General features: G+C 45.7%; 1 protein-coding gene across 11 annotated transcripts in view; it reads right to left on the bottom strand.

Moving 5' to 3' along the window:
• Positions 1-401: 401 nt before the first annotated feature.
• Positions 402-15,216, bottom strand: part of TUBGCP4 (tubulin gamma complex component 4) — a 52,038-nt gene continuing 37,223 nt past the window's right edge. For 4 of the 11 annotated variants that reach the window (XM_084817853.1, XM_084817850.1, XM_084817847.1 and 1 more), the window contains 10 exons: positions 10,747-10,871; positions 10,438-10,488; positions 10,219-10,324; positions 9,796-9,903; positions 9,343-9,481; positions 8,973-9,150; positions 8,607-8,741; positions 7,834-7,950; positions 6,733-6,872; positions 6,014-6,265 (listed from right to left, as the gene is read on the bottom strand). In XM_084817853.1, the coding sequence (XP_084673979.1) occupies positions 6,250-6,265; positions 6,733-6,872; positions 7,834-7,950; positions 8,607-8,741; positions 8,973-9,150; positions 9,343-9,481; positions 9,796-9,903; positions 10,219-10,324; positions 10,438-10,488; positions 10,747-10,871 (1,115 nt within the window). In that variant the 3' untranslated portion in view covers positions 6,014-6,249. Of the gene's footprint in view, positions 3,565-3,739; positions 3,846-6,013; positions 6,266-6,732; positions 6,873-7,833; positions 7,951-8,606; positions 8,742-8,972; positions 9,151-9,342; positions 9,482-9,795; positions 9,904-10,218; positions 10,325-10,437; positions 10,489-10,746; positions 10,872-15,216 lie in introns of those variants that run through there. The other 7 variants (XM_084817849.1, XM_084817845.1, XM_084817852.1 and 4 more) reach the window with 4 other exon arrangements.

Genomic DNA, 15,216 nt, shown 5'->3' on the forward strand with positions numbered 1-15,216 from the left:
CACAGCGATGAGAGTTCAAGTTTATCAAAAGCTTCACAGCACTGTCCATGGCAAATCTTTGACAATTTAAAATTTTAGTTCATGTGCAGAGTGTCTCTAAAAAGCCCAGACAATGATGGAGGCAAACAGAGAAGGCTCTGGGCAATGAAGATGCGATGTTTCCAGCAAAGGCTCTCCACTCTTGCATCAGTTTAAAAAGGGAAAGTGTGGCCCTACACCCCTTCTGACAGACAAGGGCTTTTAACTTTTTAGCAAGGCCTCTGTCTAAACAGAGCGGCACAGCTCAGCTCTTTAGCCGTGACGCTTTAACCTGGGCAACTCTTCTGTAAATTTTATTTTACTTCTGTCAGGTTCTCACAGACATTTTAAAAACTTGCTCTTTTTTTTTTCTCTTCTAACCTGGTACACGAAAGCACTGAAACACTGAGTGCCGAAACTCAGGACGCTGGGGGGTGATGGGCATCGCTTTATACTTGCATTTTTCAGGCAGCCATTAATCTTCGGGGAGGTGGTGGGGTGATTTGCAGGACTTCAAAGGCAAGCTTCTCAGTTTGTTTGTATTTGTAAATCCCAAGCTCAAAACAGGACAGGATGAGGTACAGGGCAGCCAAATTCTTGCTTTGGCACGGGCAACAAATAACTCGGGTCAGCTTTCTTCGCTGGGGTCTCAAACAGGAAAACAGTCTTAATTTAAAGTTGTAACATCACTGACAGCGTCAGCCAGCCAGCTACACAGATCTCATTGTTTTTTAAGACAGTTGCTCCAATATCTTATTTTCTTCTCAATCAGGTTGGGTCTCCCAGCTTACACAGTTTATTGCAGCTTTTAGGAGCATGGTAGTAGCGTGATTTTGGCTTGGCCAGGAACATGCTGTCTGGTTTCTCGGTCTCTTCAGCACACACACTTAGGCAGTGTAACACTGGACACTTAAATCAGTGAGATTTCTTCATTGCAGGGAATCCCACGGCAAAAGCTTAATGGTTACGCTCTTCAGAAATCATATAGCTGATGGTCAGTAGCTACAGGCTCTATGCAATTCTAACACAGTTCAAAGCTAAACACGGTTACCTTGACAGAGATCTTCAACATGGTCTTTCCGCTTCATTCTGCTTTGGGCCAGGCTTATGGCACACTTTTCACTCGAAGAGGGGTCTAGCCTGTGCTCTGGGGGCTGATTCTCCACCTTTATTTTCTATTTTGCCTTCATCTTCTGGGTCTTCATTTTCAGTTTCCATTTCTTAGGGATTTCATCTCAATTAGGCGAGGTGATGATGTTGCACAACTCAGAACGTTGTGGGCAATTTTCCTGCCCCCCCCCTCTCGGCGCGCTAGGCTAACAGCTACTTCTTCGGCCTTACACTCTCACGCTCCCACGCTTTGTTAAAAGCCAGACTGTCCTGCAACATTTTTCTAATTAACAGCCTCAGATCTTGTTCTTTTTTTTCCTCTCAGCTCGACCTTGAGCTTTTTGCTGTTTTCTCTCTCTATTCTGATTTTTTTTTTTTTTAAAAAAAAACCCTTTTCCTTCTTTGTTTGACATACATCTTAAGGGGGTGCAAGGTTTGCTTCCCCCACCACCCATAGCCTCCCTCCTAAATTGAAGACAGACACAATTAGGGAAAGGGAATTGGTCAGTGAGTAAGGGGTCTCACTGGCCGACACAAGAGGATTTTATACACCACGCACTTTGCTACTGGCCTGGGCACCCGGACGGTCAACGGTATGCGTCAGAAACCGCAGTAGCCACTCACACAATCATCAATCTCTCCACTGCATCCATATGTCCTGCCACCCACTTTTCCCACTTTTTACCAGAGCGGAAAGCGGCTTCCCCAGCTTCCTACTGAGTACTGGCTGTGCTGAGTACTGGCGCCCGCTCGGGGGTGTGATCAGGCCCCCCTTCTACCCGCAAGGAGTAGGTTCTTTTGTATACGTATACCACCAACACTGACCTTCTTCATGAGGCGGGGCCCTCTTTTTTTCTGCCCAGTGGCCTTTCTCCCTAAAGGCGAGGCCCTCTTTTTCCCATATACTTGCCTTTCTCCTGAAGGCTTCCAATGTGGGTTTCAACTCAATTGCAGCTGCGATACAGGCAGGGCTCAAGTTCCTTCCTCCGCTTCCCAAGGTTCTCTTGCTGCTTGCTGCCGTTTGGGCGATCCCGGTGCAGGCTTTCTCCCATTCACTCGACAAAAAGGTCGGTGGCGCCAAGAAAGGGAGGCATGCGCCGAGCTCGTCTTCCCGGTGCGGCGATCAAGAGCAGGCAACTGCCACCTGTCTGGCTCAGAGCCTGCCACATCCGAGTCACGGCACCATTTATGTTGCAGAACCCAGAGTCAGAGAGACCACGGAGTGAAGGAAAAAGAGATTCTTTATTTAATGCGCGGGCTTAAGGCTGGAATCATTTCCAAAGAGCCAGAAGCCCCGAAGCCCCCAATATGGCTGCTACAGGTGAAACTGGCACCACTACCGCCTTCACCTGCCCTACCACCAAATCCTCTGTTCCTGCAAACAGACTGGTTTCACCCCACAACTTGGCTGATGTCCAACTCGTCTTCTTATTCTTCAGTCCCACTGTCCATCCCCTTTCTGCACAATGTAGCTGGGATACAAGTCTCTGGGTATCGAGGTTCAACAACCACAGCAGCAAACCAGATCTGGTGTTTGACGCTGTCCATACTGAATCATCGAAACTGGTGGCAGTTGCCTTTCTTCCAACCCTGCTTCAGATGGTATAGCAATCCTGGAAGGCCTCATCATCGACGGCCCCTACATCCAAGCAGCTTGAGTCTTTGTACCAGTTCCAGGAGAAGGACACAGCATTCTTATACTCACATCCATGTTCTAACGCAATCATTGTTGAAACAGCACAAGGGCGGTCGCAAAAGATCCATGCATCGCCTGTGGATGTGGGCAGATTAGATTTGCTGGGTTGGGGGATGTACTCGTCAGCAGCTCTCAGCCTTCAAGTGGCAAATTATTAGGCCATGATGGCCAGATACCAGCTGTTTCTCTGGGAGAAAATGGACTCTCTTTGTGCGTACCTCCCGGTTGACTGAAGGGATCTGGCCAGGATGTTTCAAGCAGAGACTGTTAAACTCTCAAGACAGCAGATTAACAGTGGGGATGGTGGGTAGGTTGTGTGAATACAGAGGAGACCACTCAAAGAACTACTGTTACAGTTAAACAACCTGTCTTTCTTCTTGGTCTCTGTGCATCACCCAATTGGGCGATTAACAAGCTTCCTTATCAGAGGTGGGTAGGTATCTCACGATAAGATCGATGACAGCACAGCTTGCCCAAAGACACAGTCTGAACATGCTCTGACATCCAGTTTGCGGTATTTTACAAACGTTGAGGATTTTGACCATGTCGCCACTTTACATAAGTCCGACAATGGAACACCTTTGCCAAAGGCCATAGACATGGCAACCCCTCGTGTCGAATGTGCTTGGATTTGAGACAGACACTGCAAGCCTGACAGCTCATAGGACCACCAAAGAGAGACCACCAAATAAATTCTTATGGATGAAAGCTTCAACCCCTTCTGGAACAGAATTTTTAGTCTAAAAAAAATAAAAGAACATTTTCAATCAATCTTGTGAGTGGATTGAAACAGTGGACCCACACAGACTTTGTAAAGGAAGACCACCTAGAAGCATAGTATCAGCGTGTGGCAGTTTTCTTGGCTGCGTTCAAAACAGTTTGAACTTGTGACAGGATCCAAACAGGGTTACTCACTATTGGATTCACCAAGCTGTGAGTTTCAGTGTGTTGAGATCTGGATGTCAGGCTGTGCCTCAATCCCAAAAGATTAGATCTAGGGTCTGCAGAAGACAGACATTCCCTGATGGACAAAGGAAACAGAGTCGCGAACCATTACTGCTTTCAGCCACCAAGTGCCAATATGCCCTGCTTCAGAGGTCCTCTCAAATTGTACTGTCAGTACATCATGAGCATCAATCAGCTGTCTACCGCTTATACAGTCAGATTCCCCTTACAACCAGATACCATCTAGAGCCAGTTCAATCCTTCACTCAGATATAGGTAATACAGAATTCCAGTTCTTAAGAAAAACTCTCTCAGACAAGATTTTGTCTTTTTGACTTTTACTCCAAAGTATTAGCATAACAGTACTAAATACAAGAGCTTATGCATGAATAAATTCAAACACATGAAAACATGATATCATTCTTAAACAAGGCTTCTAAGCAGTCAAGTACATTTGCTAATTTTCAACCATAATCAATACCAGGTTGATTCTACAGGCAACACATTGGGGAAAGCTGATCCTAAAGGATAGCTTCCACTGCTGCGTGTTCTTGGAATTCTTGGATAGGAAACAAACCATAGTAAAAATAGTTTAGACATATTTTATAGCATCCAAAAGATATATAAAAGACTTTATATAAAGGTAACTTTTCTACTCTAAATCTTCGTATGTCTAAATAAGAGTATTGAATTTTGAAGTTTCTTATCTAGATTAAAGTAGAGGTAAGATCATGCAAATGTGGATGATTTGCTTGATCTGCCACACAAGGAGTGATCAAGATACACGTGTGCCCCCTTGCTTCTTGATGTGTCAAAGCACAGTACTGTTGGGAAGGATCTGTACATGCCTTCCCCGCAGTTAAGTCTCAAATGCACCCATCGCTTTCCAAACTGTGAGGAATTCCAGAAATGTTATGTGGTGCAGTTTCTCACAGAGGCAACCAGCTAGGTGGTCAAAAGAGAACTGAGAGAATGGGCAAGAACCTGCTAGGACATGAGTAGCGGATGGTGACAGAAAGGGCAGGAACCTGCTAGGACATGAGTAACTGACAGTGGGGGAAGGTTCCCACCAAAACATCCCTCAGCTTTAGAGGTTTCCCAAAAGAGGCTCAGTGCAGGAACAGAGCCCATATGTGTGAGGCACAGAGACCACGAAGAATATTCTTCTTCTTCAAGTAACATTTACTTGAAAGTGGTCAATGCAGCTGCCAGGATGTAAGACAGATATGGGGACACTCCACCCAATGTTCTTTTCCCAAAGAAAGAAGCTGTATGCTTGATGTTTCAAGCTGTGTCTTAGACAGAGAACCTCCACCAGGATAATTACCCACTCAGCGAGGAAAGCAAAATAGGGGCAGTAAGGGAAATAGCTACAGCAAGGTAGCACTGTGGCAGATCACATTGCTGTCGTTTAGGACGAAGATGGAGGTCTTGGCAGTGTGCAGCCCCACTCTCGGGCAAAGCCACACGCACGTGTTGGCGAGAAATTAAGCACATAGAAGAAAGTGTGGGAGACATTTGCCCATTGCATGGATGGAGATCGGTGATGCCGAGACTAGTCTCGGTCCGCAGCAGAGCGCTCCATCACAGCACAAGCCTGCAGCCCTGAAGCCACACACAAACAGGAGGTACTTTCTTTCTTCCTCTGACAGCCAAGCAGGGCGCTAAAATTTATTTATTTATTTAAAATATTTCTTGGCCGTCTTTCAGGGCAGAAGCCCTCCCAAGGCAGCTTACAACAATAACATACATAAAAATAGTTAAAATACTGAAAGTGATAAAAACATAAAAACAATAAAAGCCAACAATTAAAACCAACAATAAAATACTAGTGGCGTTTCCCTCGCCACGAGCAAAGGGCTGGATGTGCCTGATCTCAGAAGCTAAGCAGGGTCAGCCCTGGCTAGTCCTTGGACGGGAGACCGCCTGGGAATCAGGCTTCCTGCACTGAGCAGGGGGCTGGACGCGATGGTCTTGCAGGCCCCTTCCAGCCCTATGATTCTACGATCACTTTCAGCAAAAATGCTTTTCTACAGTTAATGTAGCGGTCTTCCATTAAGAGTAGCCCTCAGCTTGATTTTGTCTGTGCAGTGTGGCTTCAGTTCTTTGTAAGACTGCATGAGATGGAAATGCCAAATGGCTGGATTACTATCTATGACAGCAGAAAGGACTCGCTGGGCATTTGAAATACTATGTACATGCATTTTCACTTCCCTTCTGGAAAAAAAAACCAACACAAGGAAATCAGCACAAGAGATGTATTTAATTAAGCTTTACTTGAACTGGGAGGGAAGAATTGTTTGCAAGTGCCATGGCTGAAATGGAAGACAACAGGCTGCAGGAGCTGCGATGACCAAGATGCTCATCAGTCATCATGTTTCCATCCTCCTCCAGTAGTTGGAATGTCTCTGCCACTACCAGAGACAGACAGCTCTGGGTCACGTTCCTGGAAATGTTGGCAACTGCCTCCATGAACCATCCTATTCTAATCCCACACTGCAGAAAAAGAGTTAATTACAGAAATACCTCAATTGCACAGAATTCTATTAGCAAAATGAGAAGATTAGGCACAGTAGCAAGAACTACATAATAATACAACATCTAATAAATTATGCACACTTGACCAGCTGACACAATTTAAACAGACCTCAGGGTGGAGAATTTGGATTGTTAAAAATGCACACAGGCCTGGTTATATTTTATCATTTTATATCCTACAACTTGGGCCTCAAAAAGGACCCCACAGCGGCTGATGCACAAAAGACAGAAGATCATATTAAAACAGCCAACTCAGGTCCAGCAGTGATGTACCACAGTGAGGCAGTGCCTGCAGATGAGCCTCCCTGCTCAAGGAACCTCAGGGGCTCCTGCCCGCCACAGCGCCTTGGCCTTGCTGAAGCCCACCGCCCCCAGCACACCTGTGAGAGGCGCCTGCCCCATCTCCTAGGACTCCCCCGTCATACCTGCCCAGTGTGCCTCCAGCCTGCGTGTAGTACTTGTTGTAGTCCAGGCGCAGCAGCAGCTGAGCCAAGTCCGAATTTATCTGGTGGTTGTGAACGCTGGAGAGAACCTTGAACAGAAGCGAAGACTGGCAGCTGAAGCCCTGCAAAGGCCAACGCCAGTGAGCCACACGCCCTGGGAGGGAAGATGCCTCTGCCCTGAGAAACAGCGCTCGGCCCATGCAGGCCCCTCCAGCCCTCTTGGTATGGTGCAGCAGCTGCCCACCTTCACACAGGGCTGGGATCCCAGATGAAGCCAGAGACCACCTGCACCTCCGATGGCAGTGCAGGATCCAGGCGTACCCAAGCGAGGCCCCTGATCTTCCAGGGGAGGGGCAAATCCCGCTAGAACAGGCAGAATCCCCCTCCTCTGAGGAATCATGATGCATTCTATTTTGGGAATCCTTGTATAAGGTACTTAAACTAGTTAATGATATTATTAAGAGCCGGTGTAGTGTAGTGGTTAGAGTATGGGACTGGGACTTGAGAGAGCCGGGTTCTAGTCCCCACTCGGCCATGACGCTCACTGGGTGACTTTCAGCCAGTCACTGACGGTCAGCCTAACCCATCTCACAGGGTTGTTGTGAGGATAAAGTGGAGGGGGATTCATAAGTTCCTTGTAAGAGGAAAAAAAGGGATACAAATGCAATAATGAAATAAAAATGATATGGGCAGGTCCAAGGGAGGAAGCACCCATGTTTTCCCCCGCAATGGTCTTTCCCTTCCCCTCACCCCTTGGGAACTGCCGGTCCAGAGAGGGAACGGGCTGCTAATGTGCCACAATTCCTCATGTCCCAGGATGCCTTTCCTGGCTAAGCTGCTTCTGAAGGTAGCCACTGCCAGAACGACCACTGGAAAGAGGCAGCATTCTGTCCCCCCCCCCCCAGTGATCACAGCTAAATGGCTCAATCTCCCAACGAGGTGTCCACCAGAGGTAAAATGACCCCCCAGCACCCCTTCAGCCCATCAAAGAACTGCCTGCTGAGGCTCCAAACTGTTCCCGAGGAGGGGCGCTCCAAGAGCACTGATCTTTCGCGGCTCCTTGGCAGGAACAGGGACACACACCTTGGCCAGAATACTCAGCTGGATGGTGCCTCGCTCGTCCAGCGGCCCCCGGTTCTGGCTGACGAGTGAGCAGAAGCTATGGCAGAGATCCAGGATTTCATTCAGGCAGTGGAAAGCCTGCACAGAAGAAGAGCATTAAAAGACCCAAGAGGTGACGGACACCAAGCATTGCAGCAGTCTTGGCTTTGCCTTTTTGGAGTCTCAGATATGCCAGTACTCAGGAGGGAACACATTTTGGGAAATGTTTACTCAAAACTTGTATGTCAGTTTAGTTCAATTCCATAAAGCACCAAGGTGTAAGGGAAAAATCTAATTTGTTAACACACAGAACAGCAGCTACCAAAAGCCTGAAGCTTTTGTTTAAGCATTAAACTGGTCTAAACAAGTGTTTCCAAGAACTCTGCACATGCCTCAACGTATGGTGCTTTGGGGAATGACTCTGGCCGTCTTCCCCTCCTCCACAGATGCTACTGAGCAGTCACAAAGAACCCTCCCCACCCCACCACCTGTCTGGAGGAAAACAGGCATGCTTGCATTCTACTCTACACTGAAGTGTACTCGGAGATCTGTAGCCTGATGCTGTTCAAGTCACATTCCAGCCACATTCATAGTGGTTTGGTTTTTTGAATGGGTCCTCCATGTCCTGTTTGTGCTGAAGATAGGAGTGCATACCTATTAGATGGACCTTTGGCCTGTTCCAGCAAGATAACTTCTATGTTCATGGGGACCCAAGAGGGAGACTATTGACCATGAAGGTTGTAGGAGGGACTCACTGGTTTCAGCAGAATGAAGGACTGAGCCAGGAGATTGCTCAAGAAGTGGTCATGTGCCAGTCGGATACTCTCAAAGTCCCGGGTGGAATTGATCTGTTGCAGTAGCTGTGAGAACTGAGATTCCAGGACATCCACCTGAGAGCAAGCAAATCAGAACTCCCTTTTGCCACTGCAAAGGGCCAGGGGAAACCAGGGGATGTCCGTCGGAAGAGGAGGGGCTGCCCTGCACTTCCAGCCATCTCGATCAGCAGTTCCAGGGGGCAGATCCAGAGTCTCAAAAGAAGTGCCCACTCAGGGCAGGTCTCAGCTGCGCCTGCCACCCAGTGCTCTCTGGAGGGAAGAGAGCACTGGATGCAGCCCCCTCACCTGCAGGTAGTACTGTAGGTTGTCCACAAGAAAAGTCATGTGATGGCGCAGCCGCCACTTGACGGCATCTGTCCTGCTGGATTCCAGGCACTTGCATCGCGTCTGCAGAGCCCAGCAGTGCTGCAGCTCAGCCTGAACGCGCCGCACGCTCAGCAGGTACTTGAAGACTACGTTGTACCTGCAACCAAGGTGACAATGAGCAAAAGAGGGTTGGGCCAACCCGCACAACAAGAGCAAGCGCTCCTTCCAGAGCATCTTTTTCCGGAGAAAGAAAAGCAGAAGAGTGCTCCCTCCCTTCCCAGCCTCTGATACTACCATCTGCCAATGACAAACGCCGCACAGGCTGCCTGAAAAGAGAGGCAGTCCTCACTTTTCCAGGACAGCAGGAGTGAAGAGGATGTGCAGAGGCCATTGCACTTTGTAGGAGAGCCCCAGAGCAGCCCAGCCTGATGTGGGGGATTCATGAGGAGATAATTCCCGGGAAGGCGCCTCACGAGCCTGAGAAGCGTCTGAAAAGGAAGCCCATGTTACGGCTTGAGCTTCAGCCAGGATGTAGGTGGGACACAGAGGAGCACAAAGACGGTTGCTAAGCACAGGGGAGTCAACACAGAGTTGCACAGAGTCTGACTCTGCCTCTCTCACTCTACCCCCCTGCAAGCAGGCTGGCTTGTACTCCAGTCTCCTTGGCCAGGCTTATGTCTCTATGGAACAAAACTGACGTTGAGACTCTGTGCTCCTGCCACAGGCCCCGCTAAAAGCCAGGCAGATGCACACTGGCCGTGGGCGCTGAAACCGCAGTTGGGCTCCCGGCACCAACACCCACCTCGGGACTCCTTTCCATGGTAGTGGATGGTCAAGTGAAGGAGAGGGAGCAGGTTGTCATCGTCTAGCAGCACTTTGTGGGCTGACTGCTGGAAAGCCACATTCACATCTGAGGGAAACAAGAGGAGGACAATGGAGGTGGCAATGTCTGCCTGAGCAAACGGAGAAACGTCTCATGCCACACCCCTGCTGAGGGCCCTTCCCAAGGTTTGCACACCAGCAGCAGAACGCAGAGGCCAAAGCGTGCATTTGCTGGAGGCAGCACAAAGTCCTGGAAAACAGGGGAAGCATCTGAATGGCCAGCGGGAAGTTCAGTCCACCACCTTCTCCCCACTCAGCCAAGACAACCCACAGCACAGCCTGGTGGAGGTGCTGGACACAGCCACCCACGCCAGGCGGGCCTTGCTGGCACCAGGAGACTCACCGTGCTCAGTCACTGCAGTGGGAGGTGTCTTTAGCATATGCTGTGCAATATCAATGAAGGCCTGAAACAGTTCTCCTCTTCCCAACAGATAAAAGTCTTTAATAATCTAGAAGGAAGGAAGGATTGCTAGGGGCAATTGTTCAAGGAAGCCCTTCCAAGCTATTTTTCACTTGCAGGGGCTGGCATCCTCCTGAAGGAGAGGAGCTTTACTACCGTTACCTTTAGCTGTCCTATTAAATCTGATTCTTCCACCATCAGCTTCCATAAGTGCTTAGAAGAAGAAGGAAACAGCCCATCAGTATCAAGACCCGGGGATCATGGCCCCCTATAACGCCACCTCCTCTTGCCCAGTGACTAGCCCACGCAGCCAGGGCTTCATCTGCCTGTTCTTATTGTCAGAGACCAGGCTGGCCATGCCCTCTGGTAGGGTATCTTCCTCCAGCTGGTTCTTGGCGAGGATGGCAAATAGTTCTCTGCCACTACCTCACAAAAAAGCTTACCAGACAAGGCCCTAAAACTACCACTGACCTCAGCCACGGTGCTCCGTATCCAGTCAACCACAGACTCAAAGTCTACCAAATTGAAGAGAAGCTGCTGCTTGAGACGATGCAACTCCGCAGCAAAAGTGTCTTCTTGATTCTTCAAGATGGATCCTACAAAATAAGAGAAGGGACGGAAGAGTGGCCCAAACTGGTCTCTCCCACCAATGCCTTGTACGAGACAAATTGACCTGGCTTGCATGATCAAAATAAGCCACTGTGGCTTACTTAAATCACAGCACAGATCGTGCAAACTGCCCCAAAGGCAGCCAATGTTGTTTGCTCATGAGCAACAGCATGGGTTGGTGAGGCCTATGTTGCAGATACTTCAACACAGTGTAAAGGGGTTGCGATTTTAATTCATAAGCAACTTTCCATTTCAGTTCAACAGGTGATTTTTTTATATTGAGGGGCATTTTTTGATCTTGGTAGGAAAGTATATGGGTAGACTATGCCCAACTGCTATGATCAAGGGATACTGGACTTCCGGTTGGAGATGGTGTCGTGATTGGCTCTTCGCTGCATCTCTCCAGTTTCAGCTTTAAAATTACCTCTTCAAGGCTGTTGTGTTATCTGGGTATTTGCAATTAAACTTGCTTAAGCTTCTGTTTTCTGTTTCCACATTTATATTTGCTTGTTGTGCTTTCGGAAGTGAGAGGAGGATGGCAACATCAAGGGGAAAGAAAGGCTTGGGGACGCCGGCAACCCCCCCCACTGCCCCCCCAGCAAAGGTTTCTAAAGACAATGGAGAGGGAGAGGAGAGGAGATGCTTGCTTTGATAAAAACTATGTCTTCGCAGTTATCAGTGCAGTCAAAGAAGCCTGAAACAATTCAGGATTCCATCACTACCCTTCAAGGGTCTGTTGACCCGATGAATATTTGTCTTCAAAAGATGGAGTCGAAAGTTAACGCACTTGAAGACCGGGTTACTGCTCATGAAACTGCTATGGATGCCTCTCATGATCGTCTGTCTGCTTGAATTTCTCAACTGGGGGCCTTTGCTCGGAGGGCTAACCTCCGTATTCTTGGCTTTAAAGATCTGGCTACAGATCTCTGTCTTGCTGAGGTCATGGATAAATCTCTGCGTGAGTTATTGGCTTTGCCTTCTGATTTTCCACCTGATATTGAGCATGCTTAACGTGTTCCCGGTTCTACATGAGGCATCAGAGCGGGACCTGTTACCGTTCAATGTTTACGTGCCTCTACGAAAAATTATCGTAGCATATAATTATTATCATACAAATTATTGAAAAATTATCGTACCATATAAATAAAAAATATAAGATAAACGCATCTTATGCGTTTAGCAAGAGAGGGGGGGTGAGCTTCGGTGGGGGCCAGCAAACAACAAAATTATGCTCTTTCCTGATTATACTAAAGAAATCGCTGATAGAAGAAGACAATTTACCAAGGTGAGAAATCTGGCAAAGCAAATTAACTTGCAATATCATATCAAATATCCTGCCACGTTTTGCTTCTTGGTTTTTTTCGAAGGCTAAATGAAAAAGTTTTTAAGTTCTGAAGCTGCAGAATCATCTCTCACTGGCATTAAAATCAGAACAAGGGATTTGACTTCTTCACTTTCTTGAGTTGGAATCCAGCCATTTTCTATCTTTTTTTTTTACTGCTCCTCTGAAGCATCATTTGGGTTATAGTTGATAAGAAGTCTGGGTGGCATGCCAGATCAAATGCATTGTATATTACTGTTCCCCCCCTTCTCTTTCTTTTTCCTTTCTTCTTTTCTATGTATAATGTATACATAATTCCTGTTTGTGTGTGTGTTAACTGACATATTTTGAGTAAATATAGGTTATACGTTAACTATATTACATTCAGCTTAATAAGGTTATGGAGGTACATGTATATGCGTGTGTGTCTGTGTGTATGTATGTACACACATGAACACATCTCCAGATATAATATTAGTTAAAATATCCAATTGGCTTTTTATTTCTTTTTGTAATTATTATTATTACTATTTCTTGTTGGTTAAATTTGTAATGTTTGTAACTTTGCTCTGTGTATGTATTTAATATGTGGGAGGGGCTAAGCTGAGCACTGTGGTTACATGTCAGTCCAAATGGAAGGCAAAAGTTTTTATTTTTTGTTTTTGTTTAGTTTTTAGTTTGTTAGGGGTGCTGTTTTGGCACTTTTTTATGGTGAGTGGACACAAATGGGGTAATTGAGTTTTATTTTTATTTTGGCTTTTTATTTTCATTTTTTGTTCGTATTTTGGAATAATTTTAAAATGTTTCTCAGTTTCTACACAACAAGAATTATTTTGATGAAGTCTGAAATGGTTGGTCCTAAATGTAAATTAAGGATGTATTTGTTATACCAATTACGGTATACAAATTTAGTTGTTTGTAAATCTAGAGAGATGTGTTTGGGTGGAGTGGCAAACTATTTGCTTTTGTTTTTTCAATGTTTAACATGACTTCATGGAATGTCAAGGGGCTGTGAAATGTAAAAAAACAGAAAAGAGTTCTTTTGACTTGGCCTTCTTACAAGAAACTCATTTGATGGCTGCAGATCGGCAGATGATGCAGATTGGGTTGGGGAGGCCTATGTCACAAACACTTCAGCACAGTGTAGGGGTTGGGATTTTAATCCATGAGCAACTCTCCATCTTAGTTCAACAGGTGATTGTTGATACTGAGGGGCGTTTTTTGATCCTGGTAGGAAGGTATATGGGCAAATTAATTGTTATGATCAATGTATATGGCCCAAATTAATTGGTCACATTGCTGCAAGCACCTTGTCCACACATCACCAGGTTGCAGGAACTGATCCCACAAAATCAGGCAGGTGGTAGCATCAGACATCTCAACTGAAACTGTGATAACAACAGCATCAAGTTTGCTGCAAGTTAATTGTTATGATTGATGTATATGGGCCAAATATTGATTCTCTGGCTATGTTTCATGATTGTTTTGCTAAACTGATTGATATTACCTATGATTATTTGATTGTGGGTGGGGACTTTAACAAGATCTTAGATCCTTTGTTAGATAGGAGTACACCTTCTCCCAAGACTCGGTTTGCAGTGAGACTGGCACTTCAGGCTTATATGATGGAATATGGCTTCACTGATGCCTGGAGAATTTTACGTCCTGCTGACAGAGAGTATACTTTTATTTCACCAGTTCACCGTAATTGCTTTAGACTATTTTTTGATTTCTGCAACTTCAGTATGTCAAATCAAAGACTGCAAGATTGATACATTGGTAGCATCAGATCATACCCCAGTATGTTTGGAACTGCAATTTTCTGATACTCCTAGGGCCCCCGGTCTTTAGCGTTTCAATGGTTCACTTCTTAACGATGAGAAGTTTTAAACCCAGATGTTAGCTGAACTAACAGAATATTTCAATACTAATGAGGGTACAGCAGGTCCGTGCGCCATTGAATGGGAGGCTAGTAAAGCTTAAAGGACTGAATTATCTCTTATGCTTCCTATCAAAAAAAGCTATAAAAAACTCAGACGCACTTAAATAAGAAGTTGAAATCTCTCATAACTCAGTTTGCCACTTCCCCTACAGCACAACTTTATCAAGAACTACAGAATACGAAGTGTGAGTTGAATAATATCCTTTCACAACATGCAGAATTTGCTCTGACCTGTCTACGACAGAAATACTGGGAAAATGGTGAACATCCCAGTAAGATCCTTGCACGTTGTCTTAAAGAGCACCAACATCAAAATGTTATTTCAGCTATTAAAGATGAGAGCGGTAAAGTATATACTTCTCCTACCGACATAAACTCACAATTTAAAAAGTTTTATGCTGATCTGTATAGTACCGGTAATAAGATATCAGGGCAAGATATGAACGCTTTTTTTCTCAGATTCATCTTCCACGTTTAGATTCTTCACAACAGCAGCTCTTTTTAGTTCCTCTGCGTTCAGAGGAAATCATGAACGCAACAACGAAAATGAATATTGGGAAATCACCCAGAGAGGATGGGTTCCCAATTGAATGGTATAAAACATTTTCTAGCTTTTTAGCCCCAAAGTTGTATCACCTCTATAACCATATTTTTGAAGTGGGCTCCCTTTCTTTAAATGATGCTTACATTACTGTGATACCTAAGCCAGGCAAAGACCACACCTATTGCACAAACTATAACATATAACATAATGTAGATATCAAAATATTAACAGCAATCTTGGCCGATAGATTACAACAGGTCATGGCTATATTGGTTAGACCAGACCAGGTGGGATTTATTAAAAATAGACAGGAGGGTGATAATCTTAGACTAGTTGTTGATCTGGTTGCTTTAAACTCTGAAAGAACTGATCAGGCAACCATAATTTCCTTGGATGCAGACAAGGCCTTCGACAAAATTTATTGGAAATTTATTTTTTACTACACTAATTTTCCTATAGAATTTCTGAAATGGGTTAAAATTTTATACTCACCTACAAGAACGAGAGTATTGACCAACCATTTAT

Source organism: Heloderma suspectum, chromosome 11, assembly GCF_057233095.1.
Source record: "Heloderma suspectum isolate Gila_16-S chromosome 11, 16-S_ref, whole genome shotgun sequence".
Lineage (NCBI taxonomy): Eukaryota > Metazoa > Chordata > Lepidosauria > Squamata > Helodermatidae > Heloderma > Heloderma suspectum.